At 36.2% G+C, this 27,747-nt stretch overlaps 1 protein-coding gene across 6 annotated transcripts; it reads right to left on the reverse strand.

The window, feature by feature from the left end:
* Positions 1–234: 234 nt before the first annotated feature.
* On the reverse strand, positions 235–27,506 carry LOC112518569 (regulatory-associated protein of TOR 1). 6 transcript variants are annotated; one of them, XM_025126312.1, is made up of 24 exons: positions 27,245–27,506; positions 26,728–27,111; positions 21,993–22,095; positions 20,739–20,821; positions 20,499–20,657; positions 20,293–20,409; positions 20,033–20,193; positions 19,769–19,923; positions 19,543–19,687; positions 19,379–19,457; positions 19,149–19,250; positions 18,197–18,280; positions 17,985–18,095; positions 17,449–17,805; positions 17,160–17,343; positions 15,187–15,774; positions 14,653–14,982; positions 14,451–14,574; positions 6,033–6,157; positions 5,790–5,935; positions 3,723–3,824; positions 3,006–3,091; positions 1,239–1,341; positions 235–902 (listed from the first exon to the last, which is right to left on the reverse strand). In XM_025126312.1, exons 2-24 carry the CDS (start codon positions 27,103–27,105, stop codon positions 564–566), a joined length of 4,161 nt encoding a protein of 1,386 aa, XP_024982080.1. In that variant the 5' UTR covers positions 27,106–27,111; positions 27,245–27,506; the 3' UTR covers positions 235–563. The 6 variants fall into 6 exon arrangements, with proteins under 6 accessions (XP_024982080.1, XP_024982078.1, XP_024982079.1 ...); XM_025126310.1 differs by having other exon boundaries at positions 26,728–27,117; XM_025126311.1 differs by having other exon boundaries at positions 26,728–27,127.
* Positions 27,507–27,747: the final 241 nt, after the last annotated feature.

The raw sequence follows: 27,747 nt of genomic DNA on the forward strand, positions 1-27,747 counted from the left end.
TGGAATAATATCAACTGAGATTCTCAATTGATTTGATTCAAACGCCAGGATAAACCATTTTTTTTCTCAAATTTAGCAAATACTTGATCTGTTATATATCCCGAACTCATATTTATACGCAACCGTTCAATCTTAAATTAGTCGATAAAAACTCTCAACTCAAATGAATGAAAAAGACAAGAATTTGTTGTTCAAATTGATTAGTAGCATTAGAACAGAAAGTGGACATTGGGTGGCTTTAATCACAAGGAATTTCAATTATATATAAATGCAAAGATTTGAAGAGGGTGGGGGGATTTTTACAAATTAGAGACCAAGAAACACTGTAAGTAAAACACACTAAAACCCAAAGAAAACAAGATGAAAAGAAATATTTACACCATTTTTATACCACCGCCTATCATTTTGTATCAAATTATTTGCTCAAGCCTCCACCAAATATACTTCACTTCACTTCACACCAAACCAACCAACCAACCAGCCTTCCTTCTGGAGGCTTAACGAATGTATACGACTCCCCGTCATTTCTCCTGCTCCATTTCTCAGGGATTTGTTTGTTTGTTTTATCTCGGTGGTGACATTTCATCGGCATAGATTGAAACACAGGCATCAGCAGCTCCGGCCGCTAGTAATATTTGGTATGGATGGAACCCTAGACAACTAACAGATCCTATTTTTTGTGCCATGAACGTTGGAGAGTATCGAATCGTGCCCAATTGTTCACCTTCAAGATTGAACACTTTGATCAGCTGTTTAGCTGATCCACTGGCTATAAGGGGTGCATGCCTGTGAATGGCTAAAGCCGTCAGAGAACCCCTGTGGGCGTCAATCGTTAAGTAGGCATCACTTTGATTTCTGATATCAAGGAACTGAATGTCTCCTGCTTGAGATGCACTCACAATCTGTAATCGAAGACAATGGAACAAGCAAGATTGATAGTGAATTCTATTGTATAACAAACAAAAAAGAATAGCACCAGTTCATGGGTCAGGTTCAAGGAAAAACCGCAAAAGGTGAAAAACTGAGAAACACCCCGGTAGCCATTCATCTGGATGGTATGCACATGTGCATGCAAGTAACTTGTATTCACATGTGCATAAAAACCAAGAAATAGCTTCAATTACTTGTATGCACATGTGCATACCGTCCAGATGAATGGTTACCAGGGTGTTCCTCAGTTTTTCATTTTCTTTTTTCGGGTTTTCCCCAAAACCTCCCTCCCAAGTTCATTTTTTTACCTTTGCTGGATCAAGTCCGGGTTGAAAGCCAATTCCCACAACTCTTTCTATACCCCCAACTCTTTCTACTCTCCGAGTATGTGGTCGGGTAACACAAACAATCCTGCATGAAGCGAAATGACAATAAAGAAAGAATTAAGGGATTGATCTCGAAATACATCTTATGTTTTTTAGTACATGCATTATAATATTACGGGTAGCTATTACTCCCTCCGCCCCAAAATAAATGTCCACAATAAAGAAGGCACACAATTTTAGGAATGTGTAATTATTACAATTTTTGATTAACTAAATGACAGTTTTACCCTCAATAATATATAGAGTAATAAATTTCTCCATCTCATAAAAAAAGGTAGAACTGAAAAGTAGACACTTACTTTTGAAAGTGGACACTTGTTCTGGGACAAACCAAAATAGAAATCTGGGACACTTTTTTTGGGGTAGAGGGAGAAAATTAAAATAATTTAGTGGAAGATAGTAAAGGGTGGATGAAATTGGCACGTAACCAAGAGTTGCATAATAGTAAAGATTAACTGGATTCGTCACTAGTTCTATACTTCCCATTGGTAAGTGACTCACATAAGCATGTTGAGATGGTCACGTTAACGGATAGCAATTGAATAAGATGAGCAATAGTGAGAAAGATTATGGTGTACACTAGGTGATCATCTAAATCAACAACTCTAAAGACTGGTCATCTCCATCAAATGCAATTGGGTCAAATAGAAAATTAGAAACCAGTTGGTGAATTAAGTGTTTAAGGATGTCATTTAGTTGCCTTCTCATCAATTGTCTTCATCAATTGATTAATCAACTTGGAGGTAACTCGTCCAATCTTTCCAAAGTAATTGCATAATATAACAAAGATATTAGTTATTTAAAAAAAATGTACTAAAATACCATGACATCAAATTTTCAAATTTCATACGTTTTCATAATACATTAATACTCCCCCTCCGTCCTAAAACAAATATCCACGATAAAACAGGCTCAAAGTTTAAGAAATATGTACTATTACACTTTCTAATTAACTAAATGACAGTTTCACCTTTAATATTTTACAGAAAGTAATATAATTATCCATCTCATTATAAAGGGTAGAATTGGAAAGTAGGCACTTACTTTTGAATGTGGACACTTGCTTTGAGACAACTAAAATATAAATATGGATACTTAATTTCGGACCAAGAGAGCATGAAAAATGAGCCACTTAACCCCATTTAAGTAAATAAGTGCTCAGGATATCATTAGACCACCTAAATTCTATTTTAACCCTTTTAAACAACTGCCAATTAAAACGGAATCTTGGTGTCGCGAGCATATTAGGAGTGTAGAAATTTGTCTATTCTCATCTCGGAAGTAATGAAGAGAGACTAGAATAAGCCAAAAGAGTCGAGTGTTAGATGCGAGTGTGTGGAATGCTCTGAAGTCACAAATAGGGTTGTGTCTTCATGAACCTAACGACTTATCATTCGTATCATTATTTATTATTATTTATTTCTAAATTCATATCATTTCAATGTAGTATGTTATTCAAGAGTGGATCGGACTAAAGGGGGAAGTAATATCCACCAATATTTGCACCTAGTGATTGTGATTCAGATACCAGACTGATTACTCAACGTCTATTGTAGCAGAAATAGGCATTTCAAGTACACCAATTTGCCACAAGGGTTGTCGTCAGGTTGATGGAAAGTATAAATATATCAAAAAAATGAACAAAAGCATAGTTAGGACATGAGGAAGGACAATGCACAAAGTGCATACCCGTCAGGTGTTCGAATATCAAATAATCTGACAGAACCATCCACAAAGCCAGCTGCATATTGACCCCCATGGACATGAGAAGCAGCCTAAAAGCAGCATACAAGGAATTAGTCATGACTAGTATTTATTTTTCAACATACATTAAAGACATGAAAAGATAGAAAAACTGCCAGATGATATCAGCATACTGCTGTTTATCCCCAATGAAATAGACATTAAAAAATGAATATGAATATAAAGTAGTTGAAAAATATATAACAAGAGCAGTGGTGGTTTTATTTTTTGTCAACACTCAAGTTCATGCATTTATGCTAAATAAATTGACATGAAAATGAAGAAGAAAAAAAGTAGAAATATTTGCCTAACAGGCATGCTTAATAAATAATCATATATAAGAGTGTGTTATTGGCTAATCCCCTACTTCAACTAATGCCACTGACTAAAATTACTTTTGCATTTAACTACAGATACATATCTCCTACTAGATGCACACATAAAAAAAAACGAAACACCAGCCTTTGATTATGTGATTTACTAATGCTTTTGCTAGCCATTGTCATCATGGGTGATACAAATTCGAAAAAATGCATTGCCTAGACAAGCACCTTCCTTATCCCAACCCAGTAGCAAATGGAGATTGTTCCAAACCAACAAATAACATGCATACTAACTATAGTACAAAAAAAAGACGACATTATAAAGCAAGGGTCAACCTACCAATGCCGAAATGCTGCAATCTGATGATAGAGGAATAGAACTTAGAAGTTGCTCTTTATCCAGGTCCCATACCATGGTCGATGAAATTTCACCCGAAGCATACTGCAAGCATAAGATATATGTTTAGAAACAAATGCAGGCTCAAAGCTTCATGATATTACCTTTATAGAACCTAAGTCCATGTTTGACTTGTCAAAAGAGTTCATTTTCAACTTGAAAGGTAAAAGCTTCATTGAGTAACAAAAAATTAATGAATACCCTGTTTGAAATAAGTATCACAATACAAGCATTTTCAAGACAAAGAAAGAAGTTATTAAATTCAGATACTACCAGGTCCAAATCTATAAGATCACAAGTGGGGGTTTATGGAGGAAATAGCAACTATGGTGTTCGGTCCAGGAAGAAAGATGAGATAAAATGGGTCAAAAATACTTTCAAAAATTGGAATAACTCTAATTCTAAACTGTAAAACATAAACCAAACAAATAAATGGATGAAATGATTCATTCCATCACATGGTTTATTGTAAAAAATGAATCATTCCATTCAAACGACATTTCATTCACGTCAACCAAACAAGCCATGAACTTCACTTCTACAACCTAATTTCAAGCTATAAATTCTAAAATCAAAAAAAATTAACCACCCTTTGTAATTCATCTTAAATTAGCAGCATCAAATATCATTAATAGATGAAGGATAGATAGAGATGACAAGAACTAAATACACTACAATCAAACAAACAAATGCTAATAGAATAAAGTGACACATAAACAACTATAACTGGTAATTTACTGAAAGAACTAATTTTGATGCTGTAGCACTTGGGCTTGTATTGATAATTTTAAAGGAGAATATGTGACTAACTACCCAAAGACATCATGCTTGAGCTAAATCCATCAACTCAAATGAGGTTTGGTGATTGGGATATCTTTCAATTATGTTAGTTTAATGTTTTAAAGTCATAACAGGGGAGACTCTTACCATACATCACAATATACAAAACGACTGAATTGGAAAAAAAAAAAAGTAGCTGAATTGCCTAAAAAGAAAAAGGTGAATTTATCAATGTAACATCATTAATTTTCATCCGAACAATTCATGGAGTGCAGATAGAAAATCGGTAAGAAAATATTTAACACATTATAAAAATATCGAAATTGTCCTTGAGAAATCAGAATATAGAATATTTAGATAAGGATCTGCAAAAAAAATCCATAAAGGCTTTTGAAGAAGAGAGATTTGAATCAAACACAATCCCCAGAAACACTACAGGCATAAATCAGACCAAATAAATGCCTATGCCTAACAAAGAGGTTCGTTGGCAGCAAGTCTCTTTTAAGCAATACAAGACTAACAAAATTCAATAAGTCCTAGAGGCATCTAAAAAGAGGGGTTCCTTAGCTTGCATGTCTCTTTAACAAAATGCCTTATTGGATAACTATAACATCACTTCATAAGAAAGTTCTATACATCACAGTTGCAAATTTCCCCCACTAGCTTTAAAGATCCACCTTACCAATTTCATCTGTCCTGTATACATCTAACACCCAAATGTTCATTTCTACTTTGGAACACTAGCAGTACATGAATTTATCCAGTGTTTAAGTTTATGTGCAACTAATCTAATTCTGCCATTCATAAACCTTGGAATAGGCAAAATAGAGTAGATGAGAGGGCAAACAAGGAAAAAAATGAATATTTAAATCAACAGAGGGTTGATAAGTTGAATTTCTATATGACATGGAAGAACTTCATATTAGTGTATATATTAGGTAATAGAGAGCAACTTCTCACAGAATTTTTTTGAGATTGAGACTTGAAATATTAGCGTTCACAACTGGAGTAGTTTTATTACTCGATCGATATGGTATAGAATGATTTCTATGCTTTTCAGAAACCTAGAGGAGGCCTATGATGTAGTCGAACAAAATATATAGACATATGATGTGCTTGACCATTTTAGAAACACAAAAGAATATAGTTGTTTGTAGTTGTTTTTAATTGCAGGGCAACGTCATAGATCTATGTTATCCAGGAATAGCGAACATGGTAAAAAGCTTATACCATATAGCCAGACTGTTGCTGCCAATCTACTACGGCACTCACACTCCTGACACCAGGTCTATGACCATGAATTGAGGAGAAGGCAGTTATGAGTTTCTGTTTACCCCGAGAAGTGTAATCTTTCCATATACGGACATTACCATCACCTGCATTAAGTAAGCACAAGAAGCAAATAAATATCGATCAAAACATAAAAGGTAAAAACATTATCAATATGAATGCATTGAGCATTAGCAAACTTACTTGAAGCTACAAGGAGCAAACTTTCATCAAGCTCGTTCACCAAGCATAATTTTGATATCCCTTTGTCCGGATTTTCATGATTGTTGAAACTGTTAAGCAAGGTTGCTTCCTCGTAGTTCCATACTCTAGAAAAAAGAAAAGCCAAACAATAAGGAAGACATTTGAAGGACAAATTAAGTTAACAAAATTAAAATGGCAAAAACTGTATATGACATTTTACAATCCACATCAATACTTGAAACAATAAAATACATGTCATGCATGAAAAAAGATTCTAAAATACAATCAAAACTAGCCAAACAAGATCAGAAAATGATGCCTTTATGCCAGAGTTACCTAAACAATTATATGCATTGATTCATGATCAAGCTACGGGTGCTTGGTACATTAGCTGGTATTACCCTATTCTTGGGGATAGTCCCAATTGATACATCACTTTGGGCATCTCGTATGTCACAACAAGCATTATACACAGTAGTAGTGGAGTTTGAAACTTTTTCCTAAGAAATCAAAATACATAGAAATTGATATTCCAGATTATGAAATACTACTAAGCATGTAACCCTGTCTTTTTCTTAGATTTGTCAGAAATGGTAAAATCCCATGCTACCTAGTTGATGGTAAAGTTAGTTTGAAGTACAAGCATGCATATAGATAGTTGTTACCATATGAGCTGTGGAGTATTCTCATTTAATTTGGCATGGTGCAAATTAAATACAACAGTCGTATTGTCAAAATATATTTTGTTTTCAATGTGACCATGTATACCATAAATGTTAAACAAGCTTAAGAAGGTAGACGAAATAGATGTAAAAATAAAATAACGTGCTAAAATAGGGGATCAACCGTGGATGCTATTTCCAAAAGGATGTTAATTGATTACTAGAATTATATCGGTTGAAGCATATGTAGGTTATAATTTTTAGAACGAATAAAATAGAATTAGGGTTCGTTCTTGGGGGAATCTATAAATAAAAGTTACACCTAAATCCATTCATGTCTTGGAAACAACCTCTATGCAAAACACAAGGACAACACCACTTCCAAGGATTTCCCTCCCCAACCCTTACAAAGTTCAAGAGCATTGAAAAGAAATGGGTCTCCATCATCTCAATTAAGTCACAATTATTTCTTATAGACCTGCAATTAGTATGTTTCTTACTCATTAGAAAGCAAGTATCAGAAAAAAGCAATAAAACATGTTATATTTAGCCCATCTTAAAAAAGTAAGGTAATCATCCCCAACAAGGAGAGGAATATACTATAAACATTACCAGGTCAAGAAGGAAAGAAATGTTGACGAGCCTCTCTTTCAGATTGCATTTAGGAAACCCTAATAATTTCTTATGAGGAAGATGATGAGAGAAGTGAGAAGAGAATCAACAATACGACACCATCTCCCAAAATATGTTATCGGTTTCTTATTTTCCTCTTCTATATTCCAAACTCTATCCCATATATGATTCACAAAAAGGTGCTAGCAAACACAATAACATTGGGCAGAATTCTGATTACTTTTACCTTTCACTATCCATTATTGTTTACTTATTAGCCCGAGTTGGTGCCATGACATGTGTGGCACAATTAGAGTTCGCTTGCATAGGGTTTATTAACCGACTAGGTAAGACTTCCTCATGTCACTCGAATAATATAAAAATCAACCTCTTACCACTTTGAACAAGGATCCATCAACCATGTGAAGCATCAACAAAGGACGTAAGAGACAATTGTACGACCTCCCCACCCAAAAAATGAGTGATAAAAACAGAATAACGGTTTGCTTTGCAAAAATGGAAGCAGTAATTCTAAGAATAAATTTTTTATCATTATCAAAACAGAAGAAAAAACTGTACAGTACATTCAACCCACCTAAACTCCTATGCTCTCTGAACACAACACATGGCAGAAATCCCAGATGAGCACATCTATAAGGATATAAATGGACGAAGATAACACTTATCTATAACATATGGTGCAAATTGCAAAGTAGACCATATTTGTTCAAAAAGGGAGATACAAGACCTATTATCAGAAGGTTCTGAAAGAAATCAAAAGGTTCCATGCATCGTAATGGTCATGTAAGCAGAGATAGTAAAGATTTTCAAAGAAACCAAAAGATTCCATGCATCATAATACCAATGAGTAAATAGACAGAAAAAGAAATGAATTAGTGCTTGTAAACGCTTAACGTAGCAAGACTTTGTGGTCATCAAACTCTAGCCAGATAGACTTAATCCTCTGCAAGAAATGGGGACAAATGTCACGCATAGGTCATGTCATACCTGGAGAGTGTGTTACGGCAAAATAAGCTTTTAGTGGCATGCCATCCAGATTAGGCATGCTGTTAGAAGACATTGGTGTTGCACATCTCAGAATTAGGTGGAAGTTAAAAGAGGAAATATTCTGTTCATTCAGTGATTGAATGGGTAGAGAACGGCACTGGAATATCGAACAGTAACCTAATAGAATGTGGAAGTAGGTGGCAACATTCATTAATTTGATAGCCAAGGAGGTGGTCCAAACAAGTAAAGTAGGTCACACAACTTTCCCTTTTAAAACACTGTTATACAAAAAGATTGGACAGTCATTATCTTTTTTCCTAGTGATGGAGGAGAGTAGAAAAGACCTAAAAATCGATATACTACTGTGTATGCTTTTAATCGACAAAGCAGGTGAAGTGATGAGAAAAAAGAATGCATAATGCATAGAGGAAATTGAACATGTTGAAATCTAAACAGATAGGTTAACATGAAAGTAGTTTGGAAGGATTTCTTCCATTAAGAGAATGACGAGGAAGCAAGTCATAAGGTGCGAAAAGGTAGCATGCAACGCTTAAGAAGTTAAATGTACCATTGCTTGCAATGTTACAAGCAAGAAGACTTTGAATGCACCAAGTAGAAGAGGGGATGACTCAAGAAAAAAATGTAAAGATTGCCAAGAATGATATGTAAAGTTACGAAAGAGATGTCCATGAGTAAAGTATAACTAAAAGGTTGCATTATATAAGAGTGCGAGGAAAGATATCATCCCCGTCACAGAATCTTTGAGGTTCACTTTTTTATGTTTTCTATTAGGGTTCAAGCATTTATGTTGTATTCTCATTTTTGCACATTCCCCAAGTAGTTTGGTACAAAATGCTTGTTGTTACATAGACCTCCAGAAGACAACAAAGCTTAGATGACATAGGCAAATAAGCATTTCCAGTATATTAAAATAGTAACTCTAACTTCTAAGGTCACAACAACAATACAGAGGTGATTATTGAGTAACTCTATGGACATAGCAACAATAAAGTGGTAACAGCGCCAGCAAATTATTTAAAAAGCACATGTAGGATGCCACTTTACCATGGTTACCAACAAGCTACACAACTAAACCATCGAGTTCCAAATGACTGATTCCAAAGTGAAAGATAATAGGTTCGGTGATCTAAGAAGCAAAACATGGATATTCCCCCATATGAAAATTGACATTTTTACCTTAAATGGCTTGAAGTATTACCTAGGTCCAAGCACATAGAAATGCTAAACAACTCAACCCTTTTAATTTATTTCCGCCAAGCATCCCCTCATTTTGTAACTGCTCTCATTCCAAACTCAAAGTGATGATAAACTCACTGCTCGTATTACTCAATATACCCATCATAAGACCTCAAGAAAGTTCAGTAAACAAACTCTAACTCTCCCTCAACTCCTGGTATAAGCATTGTGGCTTGGTAAGATATGTGCAAACCACAGAAGAGCACAATATGCAGTGTCTTCGTCAACCATTAAACCAAACGATCACATCCTCAATGTCGCATTGTGCAAACCGTCAAGGAATTACAAAATCCTGCAATTCTTGGGGGAAATCTAGACATTAAACTTTTAATCTTCGCTGATATATCAAGTAAAGGGATTAAGAAATCATGATGAATCCCAATTTTAAGACCAAACGATGGACTTGTTTCCCAGATGAAGACTTCCATTAGCTGATTTTCATGCTACATCTTGTTTAACTCTCCAATGAACAAAGTGTGGAGGTAACTGATTCGGATTTAATTACAATACTAAAGGTTTGTTGCAAGTATACTTCGTACAATTGTTGCATTTTATGTGTTTGCTCCCTTTTCATGCATTATTCTAATACAAGGTGTGTTTAAAACTCAGGTATGGTAAATTATATATAGATATATATAAATATATATACACCCATATATAGTTCTATTTATATGTAATTATGTATGGAGTTAATGTTCTTAAGTCATAAAAGATAGACAGCATTAATACAAAATATGATAACTACACAAAGGGGCCGTTTACCAAACACTTACCCGGTAAGCGCTTACCGGTAAAATTTGACACTATCATTACTTACCGGGTAAGATTTTAGTCCACCAAAATGGTATCATATGCAACAATTTACCCGGTAAGCGCTTACCGTGGTAAGAGTCGTTGCCCTCACTTACTGGGTAAGACTTTTGGTTCTTGTCTCGCTCTTACCGGGTAAGATTCTTGGTCCTTACCATATTCATCCGGTAAGGTAACGTGACTTGGTGTTCACTTACCCGAGCAAGCGTTTGGTAAACGGCCCCTAAGTCAAAGTACTGTAATTCAACACCATGATAGCAAAAAGATGGAAGCGTAACCAATTCAAATTAGATAACAATACCAAAGATATTCCATACACGTGTCACCTAAGTTATGGTACAAAGTGGCTCCCTTTTCATGCATTATCCGGACACAGGGTGTATTAAAACGTGAGTATGGTAGATGATGCACATCTATATAAGCTTTATTTGGAAGTCATTATACGTAGCACAAATATTCAGAGATCATCAAAAGATAGGTAACATTAGTACAAAACAAGATAAAACACCAAGTCAAGGTACCCAAATTCAAGTTCTATATTTCCTGGACAAAATATGTAGGATTAAATTTGATCAAGCTACAAAATTCCTTATTTCTGACTTGCAAATAGTACTTTTTGTAATTAGAGAAGAAACATATGGAAAAACAAAAACATAATCTATTTCATCAATATACCCAACTTGGCTTGTCAAAGTGGTAGGAAAATGTCCAAAATAACCCAGAAATATTAAATCTAAGTCTCACTCTTGGGTATTGCATAGTAAATTCCAATAGGTGCATAAAAGAGCAGTCAAGAAAAGTCCCACCATATCAAATGTGGCTTACCAATTATTTCAAACAACCAAACCAAGCAAACCCTAGTAAATCCCACGTGAAGTAGGGTCTAGGAAGGATAGGATATAGGATGTACGCCAACCTTATCTCTACACTGAGAAGTAGAAAGGTCATTTCCGAGAAGACCCTTGGCTCGTAAAAAGTCTTGAGAAAAGGAATTTGCAACCAGAAACATGAATTCGCAGGTTTAAAATAAGTTTGAGAGAGAAGAAAGAGATGAAAAATATAAGAAAGAAGATAGAAATGAGCATCTATATATGTAGAGAGAAAGAGTGTGTGTGAAAGATAACTTACTGCTAACTTAGGAACAGTAAATACGAGTAAAATTGTATTGAAATCCAAATAGAAGGAATGAGAGGTAAAAGATTTCTCTTTCCCTTTACATACTTTCCCCTCTAACATCTATCCATTTTTGAACTTGAACTCAAACTTCAACTGGAAAAAAAGATGCCACTCACGACATCTAGGAGCCATCTCCAATATTCACCATATATGTGTAGCTTCTAATTTAGACATTACCTACCTGCCTTTGATACAGCTCATTGATGAACTTGGTTTGAGATTGCACCAAAAGAAGGGTACATTAAAATCATATCAATTAATTGGGGTGCTGCCGAATCTAGTAAGAATGTTTCAAACACATATGTGCCCATTCACAAAGGAACCCTCTCCATCCGCAAGGGCATGGGCTGGGTGCGAAGATGAGAATAACAAATTAAAAGGTTATTAATTAAATTAAAATTCAAAATAAATATGTTAACAGAATTGACTCTATGCATTTCACTTGTATTTGAACCAAATATATAGTTTATGTCATCAAAAGACCAAAGTGACAATTTTGTTGAGAAGCAAAATTCATTACGTAAAACCTAAGAAGCCAGAAGCTTCATTTTTTATTAAGTATGGCTTTTGGAAACAGAAACAATATCTAGATGGCATGTTTCATGTTTGATACTTCTTATAAAAGGGTGTACCCTAATTTGGACGGGCTTTATTACTACTCCTACCAATTTCTTCTTTTATATCCTGTGGTACTTCCCCTATAAATTCTGAGAAGAAAGTTTTGACTATCAAGGGATGGTTCCTATTTACCATCTTACGAGGTCTAGTTAACACTCAAAATCTAGGCTTGGTTAGTCAAACCCCCCCCCCCCAATTGTTTGTAGGGTTTCTGTCGTTTAGATAACTTAAAATGGAATCCCTATATCAAAGGTGTGCAAAGAAACTAACAAGAAACAAGATCTTTACAAGGGATTGTACGGCTTTTATTACTAGAGAATTTCTTTATAATGTAAGTTAAGGTTGTTTTGCTAAACAAAACTAGTGAAGTGCAAAAAAGTAGGCCAGCAACTACCATTAATAAGCTTCACATCAAATCAACAAGGCAACTACTGATGACCAAGACAATAAAGTGATGCAATTAGATCTTCATGATCTAGTTGGTCAAGAGGCCACAGGTATATGTCCAGAACCTTGCCAACAAATATGAACACGGACTTCCATGGTGTAGTCACATGTTGTAGAAAATAATCCATCAAATTATTCGGTACCCAATACTCCATCCATTTCACAATAATCTTTTGTACCATAACTTAAAATACTCTAAACCGCTGCATGAAATTCATAAACTTGGTGATCAAGAGACATATTTGGCAATCTAGACCTCAAACATATGATTTCTTAGAACTTCAATAACCCTTCTTTAAAATAGTTAAACTGCATTCAGTGCTGTACTGCCATATTTGGTCCTGCCCCTCTGAAACATGACCTGGAATGAGAGTTCACAATCGCAATTCCCCAAATCTGTAAGTGAAATCTTTTAGAAAGACAAGAGTCAGAAATTTCAGGTATACTACTCTACCACCACTAAATGATTTCTCGTATTCATAGTAGAATACAAGAATCGTCATTTGTGGACGACTAAAAAGCGGTAGTCAATTTGTCCAACCAAATTTAGCTTATTATTGCAATACCCTTGTGTAGATCTTGGGCATTGTCAAACAAGATTGTCACACATTAGTAAATAACATGCTTTCCTGAGAAGCATTTGAACAGATTTTGGGTCAATTAGGAAATCTGAGTAACCAAACACCCTAAACTGTAGCATTACAAGAGGAATTTGGTAGTTCCATAGTAGTTCAGTTATATCAGACAACAATCTAGAAAACGTTAAATACAAAAATATCATATCTACTGGCAAGAAAGGCGGCATGGATGAAAAGAATAATAAGATCACCCAGTTTGCTCCCCATCGAAGAGGTCCACGGGTAAAAACTAGGATCTGTTAGAACTGAAAGGTTCCTCTGTCATCTTACTAACAAATTACTTCACCAAAGGATACCCACCCCCCTATTCAAAAAAAGTAAAAAATAAGCAACCTCTTCGAAAGTGGTAGAGTTCAAGCGATACTTAATTTATCCAATTCCCCCTCTTCAAAAAAGGTAAAAAAATAAGCAACCTCTTCATAAGTGGTAGAGTTCAAGCGACAATTTATCCAATTCTCTATCTAGTTTGGTTTCCTGACTTCAGAAGTGTTCATTTATTAGTTGTTTTCAGTTTCGATATTCACCTGAACCCAAGTAGTCATTTATTCTGTTCTCTTTCAACAATGATCGAGAAGAAAACACTTATGCAATCAAATTTTCCCAACCAAAAGGTCATTGGCTGGTATCCAGGTTACCAGTAGATCCCAACCTCCCTGGAGGTCAAGGGTTCAAGCCTCACCAAATGTAAGGAGTGTGCCTGAGCTTTTCCGTATAAAAACAGTATATGCTTCAATAAAAAAAAATTCCAAACCCAAGCAGTCATTTACTTTTTTTTGTTTTTACCACAAAAAGATTTCCAAACCAACCTGGAGTGGCAATTATTCACTACTGAGAAGGGTAAAGAAAATGTGGGAAGAACAGAAAGTGCAAACGAACAAATGAAGTCCCACAAACTATAAGACTAGATCTCAGCAAGGAACTAGAGTCCCCAAAAATACCCCAATCATCAATGGAAACAATAGATTTTTTCAACTGCAGGGAGGGAATCCTCCCATCCTGGGGAAGAAAATCTGTAATGAAGGAGAGTCTAGCAAAACAGGGACACTGATATAGGATAGTATAGATCAAAAGCCGGTAGATATTTCAAATGCATACAATTACATAACTAGATCTATCCAATCTTAAGCATAATGAATTCCAACAATAAAAAGCAATTCAAATATCACAAAGGGGAAATAAAGCTAGCATACCTGATGCATTCACCCTCATCTGCTGCAACCACTATCGGAGAGAAAGGTTGCAGCAAAGCTGTTTTAGCACCAGTCTCAAATTTTGTATCCCAGCGAGCAATTGGATTATGAAGATTGCTACCAGCTGAAAAAAGAAAGTGGTATTAGTATCAGGTAAGGTAAAGATGGTCAAAGTTATATCACAATTGGTAGGTGGACCCACAAGAATGTTGGCACTTTGTGATGTGCTCCAGAGCAAATTTTTCCCTTTCTTCACGCCTAGCTATAATCTCTTCGGTGCCATCAGTTGCTGTAAGAAGTGGTTTCGAAAAATGACTGCAGCTCCAGTTATAGATGGTTGATTGAGGAAGAAAACTGCGCTCTGAAGCTCCTGGAACTCCAGGAGAACCTAAAAGAGGATCAGCTAGCCCAGAATCCATTAGGTGTGGTCTGAATTCAAGAGAACAAACTCTCCGCATTCCTATTCCTGTCAAGTAACTTGGTCGTGGAGGGCTGACAGGAGGAGTTCTAAATGTCGTCAGAGGTAGATGACCTGTTCATGGCACGAGAGAAATAATTACTGAGTGGAAAATTCTGGAAAGGTATAGAGAAAGAAAGATGATTTGATAACTGAATCATCTGACAAATATGTATCACAAATTATGAGTTCAAGCACCTTCCAAATTGGACCATACAAAAAAATTAACAGTTAACATTACACAAGAAGCATGACAAAAAGAAATAAAAAGAAAGGTACCTCCATTCATATCAAACCAAGAAGATGAACGAGCTAATCCAGCAAGACTATTGGCAGTCGTTGAGGTTTCGCCTGGACGTACACTGCCTGTGGTGGGTTTGACAGACTTTGTCACAACTTGTTCGATCCCAATTATGGAAAGAACTCGCCGGCCCAAACTTGAAATGCGTGGTGATGGGTCCTTTGCTAGCGTACACATGGCTGATACACATTGTGAATACAAGGCATTGTCTAACTGCCGTGGTTTTGTATGGTTGACAACCCCATTTGTAATGCAGTCATTCAGTGTGCCTGGATCGGAGTGCTGTGACGAATCATCCGAGAGTGGAGAACCATGCATTATCCCAGATGTAGCAAGGGGGCTGCTGGAGGAAACCCTGCCATCTCTTGCAGTTGCTTGGTTGTCACCTCCCACCCTTGACAACGGACCAATTTGAGAATACTGATTAGGAGTATTATAGCCACTAACTGAACCCCTAACAGTAAATGAAGGCAAAGAACTAATCACAGAGTTAGACTGCGGTTTCCAATATGCAGCAGCAATAGATTTCAGGTGCCTGTTGTGGCCAAATGCAAAGCGCGCAAGAGCTGCAAATTCAGATTGAAAGATCAATTAAGATTCCATTTCACGTTGATTTAGTCTAAAAACAGCTTCTCCATGCAAAACAATTCAATATTGTCACTTGTCAGCAAAAAAATCAAGAGGTGAAGCAGTAACTAAAGTTAGCATATACAATGCTAACAACACAAATAATAAAATATGAAACCCTGGAAGTTACCCAACAACTATAAGCTTGAACGTAGTCAGCATCTGAATATCATGTGACTAAGAGCATGAGAAAGCTTATAGCTATTCTCTTGCCTAAGAGTTCTTAAACGATCCTTCTGTACCAGTAAGAAATATTACTCAAAGCTCCTTTCCCTGCAGAAACTGTTAAGAGTCTCATGTACACATCCTTAACCCGCAACCAGAAAAGTAGTTTCTTTAGTTTAGAAGTTGAAACCATGTACTATGGATATGAAGGCTCCACTTGTGGACAGGGAACAAAGCCATCTATTATAGTCTTAGGTATCAGAAAAAAAATATAGTACAGTGACTCCAAAATAAAAATATGTAGCCTCAATGATGTGTAATTTAGATACCTAATCATATTTGAGATAGGATATGTCACGATTCACGGTATATGTAATGCATTACTCAATGAACATTTAAACACCCAACTATGTGAAAGGGGAACAGCTAACCAGCATAATTGGGTATTTATTACAAGATGTTTAGAGCAGAATATACCCACACACGAAGAGAATTTTGCCATTTTTGCAACAAATAAATAGCTTCTAGCGGCCAACTGATAAAATTGAAACATTAAGTTGCGTCTACCCAAACTGTATCCCCTGGTTTCTAAAATGTGTAAGCAACGCATAAGAGGTTGAGTGACCTTAATCTAAGCAGGGATTAAGTAGAACCATAAGCAGTTCATTTTAGTATATGAAAATATAAAAGGATCTTTTATGATGTCATTTTTGTAAAATTACTTCCTCTAATAAAAGGATCGTGAAAATTCTGTCCTAGTCAATGGAAGTCGATTGATAAAAAGAAGCTCAAGGTTGATTGCTCTATTAATTTTTTTGGCACGCTTAATGCAACAATTAGTTGCTAATCGAAGTCCTAGAAGATGCTTAGAACACGAGTCTCACCTATGACATATCATTTCTCTAAAACACACCTCTCATGATATCTTGTCTCATTTCTTTAAGCATTATCAAATAAAAGCAATGGTATCACATAACCAAACCAAAGAAAAAAGATAAGGAGATCATGTGAGGTGAGATGAGATGAACATTTCCATCGTGCAATTATATTGGTTAACCTTAATCCATAAGCTTCCAAAATAATAGCTCTTAAGCCAAGCAAGAATAAGTTGTCCGTATATGATGAATTTATAGGGAGAATTACAAGTGGCATAACATACCTACTGCAAGCTCTGCCCTGACCAACGGACTTCCATCTGAAACAACATTCAGAAGGCTTTTAACAATACTTATTTCAGCCCCAACTTTTTCATCATCATCACGTTCATCATCTCCAACATCCCTAGATGAGTCGAATCCAACATCAAGTAGAGTGCCCAATGCAAAAACAGCAGAAGCTCTAACCTGAAAACAAGTGCTTTCCAATTATTGACAGAAAAAGAAAAATAATTGAAGGCGAAGTCAAATTATCATATATGCAGAGCATTTTAATTGAGAAACATAATGAACCTCAGGTTGGGGCTCAGATAGTAGAAGTGAAAATACAGTAGGAGCATTCGCCTGCAAGCCTATTATCTGTGCTTCAGTGAAATCTTCCCATAGCTTTCCCAGACAAAGACATAGCCACTGTAAAAACAGTGGCTCAGTTTGGGTGTCATTTGGAGCTGAACCACCTTGAAGATGTTTCAAGCAGACATGAATTAGATTAGCTTCAATACAGGCTTCTTGCCCCTTTCTGTGCCCATCAACAATGACAGTCAAAACAAATGCAGCCATGGCACGCTGTTCAGGGTACGCTTCCACACTATCCAAAAACCTGATAAAATATGTATGCCCAGTATCCTTCACCAGATCAACCTGGCATGACTGTCAATTCAAAAGGATGATGTCAGGCAAAGTTATCATGCTATATGGAAAGAAATAAAACAGTAGGGGAAGGACGGACTAAGGGTAACATACAAAATTTTCAATTCTAGAGAGGAACATGTAAATTATATACGAAGACATCTAACACTAGATGAACACGAAAGGTCCTTGTAACATACCTTATCAAGTGCTAAAATCTTTGTCCAGATGAACACTAAAATTTGTCGAAGTTCAGGTGTGGTTGTCTGCAATAGCTTCAGAACATACGGAAAAATTCCTACTGACAAGGCCTACCACAAATAAGTTATCGTTATAAGATGATCAATATGATATACCGTTAGAAACATGTCAACAAGCCAATTAAGAGCCAGAAAAAGCTCAAATAACCTACCAAATCAACAGCCCATGGACCCATATCAAGAAATCTTCCCAGAAGCACAAGTGCACGAAACCTATGGCATTGACTGAGTAAAACCTGAGCCATGGGACATTTAAAGTAGTCAGCACTTGCTGCAGAGGCGTCCAAGAAACATATGAAAATAAATAATTGCCTCATAGAAGCAACACTTTGCAATTGGTCTACTTTATGTTGGAACAAGAAGCAATTAATACTTACAAAAGCAACAAAACATGCTTGCTGCTAATAGTATCAAACAACGTGACTGAACTCAGAACAGGTACGAGCTAAAGTGTAGAGCCTAGAAGCTCAGAACTCCAACCAGTCCATCTTCCACAACATAATTATGCAAAATAGATGAAAACTTCCAGCATGCATATCTTAACATCAATGACAATATATTAACATAAAAGGACCAGGAATACAGTAGATGAAAACTTCCAGCATAAAAGGACCAGGAATACAGTAGATAGACATATGGTTTATCTAACAAGTCAAACAATTCCAAAATTGGAAGTAGCGGCAATGCCATCACCAAAAACGGTGCACTACTATAGGACGAGCATGACTCTTAGATATGGACTATCCTAATTGACACATTGTGGAGAACACTTCACCTGAGAATTTCTGGTAGTCCTCTTATCCTATTAAACAAATAATCATAGTTTACAGAAGCCTCCACAAAAGCTAGAACTCTGAATCACACATGTATCATACAGACACCAACTACCCGATAAGTACCCATCCAGTGAGTGGTTGGTCAATGAACAGCAATAAATAAGAACCACCATCAAGAGTTCTCCATCGAACAGCAATAAGATCAACAAAGAAGTGATAATAATTTAAAGACTCCTAGTAGGGACTAGGGAAATGCTTCTTATCAGCAGCCACAACATAAAACGAGAACGAACTTAACAATCAAAGAGAGAACCAGTAAAGGACATGCCTGAAGAACAATAGGCAACTGCTCAGGTGGTTTCTTATGTTCAGACCCATGATCAAGCCACACCTCAAATGCTGTCAACTGTTCCGTGAAGAAAGGACTTGGCTGTAAAAAAGATTATAACAACATTGAGGATTAATCGGTAATTATAAAAAGCTGGCATCCATACATTGGTAGGTCAGGCTCTAATAAACTAATTACTAAAAATCAATTTAATTATGCATAGATCAGACCTGGAATTCCGCATTAGGATCCTCAAGCAACGTTGGGAGCTGAGAAAGGCAGATTTCAGCAGCCATGTCCCATGCATCCCTGCCAAGCACATAATGACAGGTGGTCAAACCCATAACTATAATAGTCGAGAATTATAACAGCATAAACAAATTCCTATGCCTACCACATATGGTGCTGATGAGTTGGAGGCAACATTGGATAAGATACAGGCGAACAATTTGCCGAACGCATAATTCTCTCTGCAAGTAAAAAGTTCCGAAACAAACTGGCAACCAACAGGTCTTGCCTGAATAATCTCTGAAATAGATCTGCAATGAATAAAATCAAGTACCGACCTCAATCACCGAAATAAAGAGCTAGGCACATAATAAGAATATTGTTATCAATACCATGTGGAAGAACGTTCCAGGCAATTGTGTCTGTAACTGCAGTAAAAATCCAGTTCAGCTCGCCAAGAAGGGTCTTACGGTCAGTTTGGCGGCCAGGTATTCTGTCTATAAGCGAATAATCAAGCGACTCATGTAGTAACGAACGAGTGCAGAACCTGGAGAGTTGCATGATATCAGAATATCAGCAAGCAGAATAAAGTTATTTCAGTTTGCATCTTTATTATTAACGTTTCACTGGTAGAGAGTAATCGGAAGAGCATTCACCATCTCAATGCGATCTTGATGGGGGTTGTAAGGCAGGAAGTAAACACATCAGCAGGAAACTCATGACTTTGTGGTAGGGTCTCATGTGCTTCACAAGCTGCTAGTAAAATACAGTCCCTTGATGATGTTCCCGAAGAACTCGATGGCGTCCAATCCTGGAGCTATGTATAAAAGATGATGAAGTATTTAGTCACAGCCTCACAGGCTAAGAACAAAAGATTAATGATATCATCAGGTCGCAAATAGCCTATTTTTGGTACCTCTATGAAGGCATTGATGATCATCCCTGCAGCAGAGCAATCAAAAACATATATCGATGGAGTCTTCAACCATGAGTCAAGGTCACTAATAGGCAAAGGGATATACTGTGTATAACTCTACAACATTTGACACAAACAAACAAGATTAGTCTAGCAAATTCATTTTAAAGAAGGCATGAAGAGACTCCAAGTTAAAAATATAGTACCCTGTTAAAAAACCAAATTTCACCATTGGCAGTTGGTTTAGGTACACCATGACCATTATAATGAAATAGAACCCTTTCAGATTTGGCATACTTGCGACAGGTAGTACAGAGTTTCTTCACTTCTTCCACAGTAGGATCTAACTGAATCTTGTATTTGGCCTGTTCATAGTCCATTAAGTTCAGACGACCCTCCTATTGAAATTGCAAGTGTTCAATGGTGTAGTTAAACAACAATCTCACCTTGGGTTGCCACCTTTCGTACTGAAAACTCAATGTTTTCCCAATTGTTTCAAGTGCTTTTTGAGGGGCCATAGAGAATGGATCTGAGACCAAATATATCGACATATGACAAGAAGTAAGATGCTTTCAAAAATTACATGCATCATTTGATCCGCAAGGCTAAACCTCTAGGGAAGCAATATCCTCCAAGGAATAAAGTCAAAAAGAAATTTAAGTTTGTGATGACAAAAGAAAAGAAGTAAATATAGGCACCTTAAGTAAAAGCAAAATCATGATCACGCTCACATTTTAGTATGTAATTATCTTATACATTTATGTATGAATGATGTCATAACTTCTGTTTTGGTTTTGGTTTTGGTTTTGGTTTTGGTTTTGGTTTTGGTTTTGGTTTTGGTCTTGGTCTTGGTTTTGGTTTTGGATTTGCATATACATACACACACACAACACATGCATCCTCATACCCTCAAACTTTAGAATCTCTGAAACCCAATAGCCACATATCAAGCACTTGTAACCATGTGCCTGTATCCTTGCAACGCAGCAATTAACATGCATAAACCCAAATGGATATACACGATACAAGTGAATCTACTTCAAGTCCAAGTAAATCTAATGAACCAAGGAAACTGACATTTACAATTCAACATATAGACAGATACAATGCATCCTAGAACTTGGAACCCAAGCTAAAATATTCCCAAAAGATACTTTGAACCCAGTTCAAGATACTTGTTAATGTGTGGAACCTATCAACCAATCGCATCTTAGAAATACACAAGTATAGTGGCAGCATCCCATTCCATCACACACCATATACTTTAAAGACGTTGTACCCTTGCCCAAAAGGCTAAAAGAAAATTCAGTAACTATTAAATCAAATCGCAGAATAACAAGAAAGATAAGTGAGGAAAATTTTGAAATATTATTCTTCTGGTTACAACTAATATGACAATCATTTCAGGTAATTCTTGGGTGATCTTCAGGTTTTAGTAATCTAAGAAAGATCCAAAGAGAAGGGATGTAATGTGTTACTTTCAAGCTATCATTACAAATTGATGACTAAAATTGGGATGTCAAGGGCAGCCCATATAATTGAATATATCTAAAGCACTATATAATTTTTTAAACCCTCAAAGCTTAGAATAAGAAACAAATATGATAATAGGTAGTGGTCCTAAAATGTAGAATTGTTATTAGAATGATGACTGGACGTATATGCCTAACAAAAAAAGAACATGAATATCAAAGTTATACCTATCCAGCACTCCATTCTGGCACAAGGTGAAATCTTTATAACATCAGGCGGGTCCACGCTGATATTCAAACATAGAACAAGAGCAACACATCCTGTTTTCATCTGCGGTTAAAAACAAAATTTTCAGAATTAATTAGACAAGTAAGTAAATTATGCCAGCTTCTTCATGGAAACTTTATTTGTATAAGGCATGGGACTGGTCTACAGATGGGTGTATCATATCTGTGAAAAGAGTGACCCAAAGTAAAGACTCCTATGGTTAGCACATTGGTAGGTAGGAGACTCTGAAACTTGATAGAGCAGAGTGAAAATAAAAAAGAATATGTGATGGTCTTGTGTAAAACGAGCACTTGCTCCTACTTTGCCATGTCCCATCCTGAACAGGCCATTCATAAAAAAGGCAGGGGGTGCAAAGATCAGTTCACAGCCACATAAACATAGAAATAATCAAGTTTGTTCACACCCACCAACCAAAGTTTCCCAAGCTACAATCTCTTGTCTAAAAGCACAACTGTGAAGATGCACTGAGAAAAAATTCAACTACTTCCACTTGTCATAAACTTCACTACCCATATACTCAAACTGCTATACATGGGACAGATCAGAATGCTGCTACATAGATAGATGAGAGTGGTAGTTATATGCAGATTTGTACTTATCCTAGAAGATTCTGATTAGGTTGTTCAGGAAATTATGATGGCAATAAATTTTGTCAATAAGGCTTTATTAGTTGATATATATTTAAATTGCATAAGGTTTCCTACTTCATTACAGTATATACATAATGTCGTAGTGGTCTACAACCATAACGCATTCTAGGACTGTATTACGAACATGATTGTGTAAACATCGTCAAATTTTACTTCTTGTGCTAAAACAGACATTCAAAAAAGTGAACAATTCTAGCAGCGTATAAACATCAAAGAGCAATCCTAATTTTTTTTAACAATTTTCCAATATCATAATTGCACATATATTTTGTTTCTCAATTCTAGGTTTATTTACAAAATGTAAAATGTGAGCATAACATGGGGCAATTACCAATATGGTATGATTGTAAAGAAAATTAGATTGCCTACAAAAATAATTGGTGTAGTAACAGCAAAAACTACTTCTAGAATCTTAAAAAGACCCAAGTAAATCTCTTCGAACCTAAATATTCACAAATATACATCCGATACTATATACGCTTTATTCAATCTAATACCTTCGGAGGAACTTCTAAGTCAAGTATGCATATCCTCATTTAGTTTAAAAACATTACACTCCTTAGATGAGAAGCGGAATTAATCAATATAACCACCATGAAATATTGCAATCTTGCGCTTCTTAAACATCACAAAATTATCTTCTTCCTCCTAACAACCAATAACAATTCACTCCACAATGCTTGGAAACATTAAATTGAGTTAAAGAAGCTAATGGTTTGATAAGAAAGGAAGCTTATGCCAAAAAGTCACATCCTTGTTGCTTCTCCTTTTACACAGGTGGACCAAATAGATCTAGGACCTCAAAACATTGACACCCCCCCCCCAAAAATAAGTATCCATCTTCAGAAGCAGGCCCCAGGTGGAAAATAAGTTGATGTTGACCAGTTGCGCACATAGTAACAGAAGTAGCTAAACATAAAAGGATGCACTAAAGAATCATGTTACAAAAAAAGGCGACCTTATGTACAAAAAGAATCAAGCGACGGGAAAGAAAAACTATCAGCCGAAAAGAACAATCAGTGTAACTGTTTTGACTTGGTGTCTACGTTACGTAGACTGTAAGATCCCCAAGGGTCCAAACGAAAGCCTTGAGGATAGCAATTCATATCCAAATTATAATTGGCAAAGCTTCTTGATGACCTATCAACTTGGAAGGTACTCAACCATGTAATGGGCTCTCCAGAGATAGAAAAATATTTAGCAGGCCTTCTATCCTGAAATAGTTAGTGTAGGCTAAATATAAAACCCAATAGATAACCTCATAGAGTTTCAAGGAATGAATAGCATTCATCCAGGCGCTCATATCTAAAATACTAATTCATTTGATATATTCCACTCCTTCAGACCTCCTCTAACATGTTAATTTAGGACAAACCTCTCCTACCGACGGTCTCTTGGTATGAATCTCTTCACACCAATGCACATACAGGCAAGGTTTTAAAGAACAGAAACGAGCCTCAAGGTGCTTTCCTCTTAGGTGCGTGAGGCATAAGCCCCAAAAATAAAACAACAAAACTATAATTCTGTAACACTTGACAAAAAAAACATAACTTCATATTTCCATACAAATAAACAAACTATAAAGCCCATGATTCAGAATATTTAAACACACACACACACACACATATATATCTATACTATATAACCGATTATGTACAAATTTTATATATTAAAACAGATTATGTACATAAAACAGATTAGTCACAATAATATGTACATTAATCAGAATATATATATATATGTATATAACAGATTATACAGAATATATATATATATATATATATTAACAAATATGTAGATTATATATAGATAGATAGATAGATATCTACATATAAACAGATTATACCTAAGAACAGCATGTATATACTAATATATACATAAGAAACAGAGAAATCGTTGGAGAGAAGAGCAAAGAAGCAATTGTTGACTGTTAGTTGGAGTCTTGGAGAGAAGAAGCAATAGAAGTCGAAAAGCCTTATTAATTGACTGGTTTGGTATTGAATTGATGTAGGCAGAAGAATAAGAGTCCGGGTTTCATATGTCGATTCTGTTTCCATAATAATAGGGTTTTTTTAGTTTTAAAAAAAAGGAAGTTATTTATAAAGGAGAAGAGACGCACGCCTCTGGACCGGCCCACCATCCCCACCGCCCACCTAACCCATCAAGGCACACGTACAATCTGCTCTCGTAGAGGCGGCGCCTCATAAACATTTTGGGCCTGAATCGCCCTGAGGCACGCCACTTGCGTTTTTTAAAACAGTGCTTACAGGTCTACTTAGTATATGAACAAACCATCACAACCTTCTCTCTCATCATTATTTTCAATCTTATCACTCGATATGTGGTCGAACGACCCACATTAGCATTCATATTTTTGATGAGCTCTTCTTTTGTGAATTTGTCTCTTGGTGACCCACCATTTTTCCTTGAAGGCAGTTACATGGTTCCAGGCCCCACAATCATGCTATAGAGCATACCCTTCAACTTCATTGATTGCATTGGACTCTAAATCTTTGTTGCCATTTCAACAGCGAACGCATATCATAGGGCTAACACCCCTATGCATCACTTCGGCATTCTAAAATGCAAACGTAAGACACCCTTCCTAGGTACTAGTTATCCGCACATGCATATTGCATTTTGTGCTTCAATATCAACACCTCAAGTGACACTTCATACAGAACCATTTTAGTCCGACTCTAACATGTTTTTATCCCATGGTGTTTCTCCATAACCCCGCTTCTGCATTAACACCTTTCTCAACAATCCATGACATCATCAGTGAAAAGCTTGTATCATGGATATTCATCATATATGTCCTTCCTAAACTTTATTCATAACTAAAGCAAAAAAAAAAATGAGTCAACAAGTACCTCAAGTGTAACCAATAACAGTATGAGAAGCATCTATCTTGTTAAGACTACTTTCACACTCATCACTATGTCATCATACATGTTTTTAATCACATTCACATGTAACAAATCATCTCATAACTCCACCACATAACTTTACTTAGGCACCCTCGTGCCTTCTATATAATTAAACACCACACAGAAACTTTTTTGTCCCGTAATCAGAAACATCAATTGTCGAATCAATTTGGTGGTCATAAGAGAAGTACACAGAAAAAGTTGATAAAACCCCCCAACTACTAATGTTTTACCCAATATACTTGCATGTATTTAACTACAGTCTACAAGAGACAGCCTTAGTGGTCAAGCTCTCAATATAAATTGACATACAAACACATGGTCATATAGTTCCATAGAACTCTACTTTTTCAAGCTTTAAGTAAATATTACTGGAACCAACAACACATATTCACAAAATATCCATGATTAGACTAAGTTGAAGCTTATGCAACTATAACCAAATTGAGAAATAAACTCTAAAGAAATTCATTACCAATAACCAGCCAACAAGGCAACAAAAGATAACCTCCGTTTTCAAATGTGTAGCTATATTAAACCCAAATATTATTTTTAGTACGGCTTACTAATAACTAAAGAGAAATTTTACTCCCCTTGGCCCTTGTACATATCAAAAGAATAAGGTTTCTGGCACTGCCACAATTAACTTCTACTTTGAAGCCTTGGCCATAATTATCATTATTACAACAACAGCAAATACTTGCTGAAACAGAATTCTCCAGCAGATCTCTAAAACAAACTCCTACAATCATGTGAATTCCAACTAACAAAATCAAAACCACCCAAAACCACAGGCCTTTTGCCTGATATCCAACACTAAAAACATACAGAAGTATTAAGACAAGTAACCTTGAATTGGTTACTACATCTAATGTGGCAAGTGTACATGATTCCAGGTCACCCTACTCATCCAATTAGTATTCAGTTAGAAACAAATAAGTTTAATAGAAACAAACATATACCTTGTTTTCCACACTTCCTAAACGACTTTCAAGTGGACATACGAGCACATTATGTCATAAGTACATAAAATGAAAAAAAAGAACAATAACGATCCAAGGGTAGATGCAGTATGAGAAAACACAACAAATTACCCGGTCCTTAGGTCGCCATTTCGAGACCAACCCACTTTCAGCAGGACCGGATGGGGTGCAAACCTCAAATGCATCATGTCGAAGCTCAGACAAAACAACATTTTGAGGCAAATATGCCATACTGGTAGCCGCTATCCCAGTGACCACCGCATTCCCATTTCCAACTCCATAACTAGTAGTAGAAGCAACTGTGTCGGAATCTTCTTTATCCCTGTTGTTGTGATTATCCATCCTCTGCACTGCAGCTACTGAATCAGAAGAAGAATCTCTATCCCTATTACCATCCACTACTCCATCTTGAAGAAGAACGCTTTGATTCAAATTGGGATGCTGCGAATTGGAATACCCGTCAAGATGATTAGAAACCGCTGCCACCATTGACGACTGCGACTGCGAAAACCTAGACTCCATCAAATCTCCCAATGCCATTCAATTCAAAAGAAACAAACCCTTAGCCCTAGATAGGACAACCTTGAGTTGCCCCCTCCAAACAACCTCGTTAAAAACCAATTTATACCTTTGAAAGAGAGATAAGCCAATCCCTAATCAACGAAGCCGCTAAACCAGCGGCGCATGGAGATTCTTCTGAGAAAAGAGAGGGAGTTATCCAGCTTCGTCCAAAACCCCTACGATGCAGGATTATTAGATGGGAAGCGATGTGTATGGAGACAAAGATTGGCGTCTGAAAACCCTAAAAGAGATGAAGAAACCCTAGAGCAGAAGCAGGGGATGGATTGATGGTGGGATATGGAGGCGCATGTACAGTAGTGCGGCTGAACCGAAGAGAGAGAAAGAAAGAGAAAGAGAATCGAGGTCCGAAATGGTGGATTTTATGGGGTTAAAATATTCATAAAATCACTCATATGTCAAAAAAACTTCATTGCACCAAACATCTCCCCGTTTTATTATATTTTCTTAAAATAAATCATGTTTAGTTAAAATTAGTTTATAAATGATTAAAAAAATATTTTTTTAAAATTAATGAATTATAATATTTCACAATATAATTAAAATAAATTT

Source organism: Cynara cardunculus (assembly GCF_001531365.2).
Source record: "Cynara cardunculus var. scolymus isolate 2C chromosome LG 9, CcrdV1, whole genome shotgun sequence".
In the NCBI taxonomy this organism is placed as follows: domain Eukaryota; kingdom Viridiplantae; phylum Streptophyta; class Magnoliopsida; order Asterales; family Asteraceae; genus Cynara; species Cynara cardunculus.

Excerpts from the sequence above, each read along its gene's own strand:
- LOC112518569 (XM_025126307.1), bottom strand. The coding sequence starts at position 27,156 with ATGGCATTGGGAGATTTGATGGAGTCTAGGTTTTCGCAGTCGCAGTCG. Across the intron at positions 19,458-19,542 it reads ACTCATCAGCACCATATGTG|GGATGCATGGGACATGGCTG; the intron begins GTAGGCATAGGA and ends TGTGCTTGGCAG. Across the intron at positions 17,806-17,984 it reads AGATTTTAGCACTTGATAAG|TCATGCCAGGTTGATCTGGT; the intron begins GTATGTTACAAG and ends TTGAATTGACAG.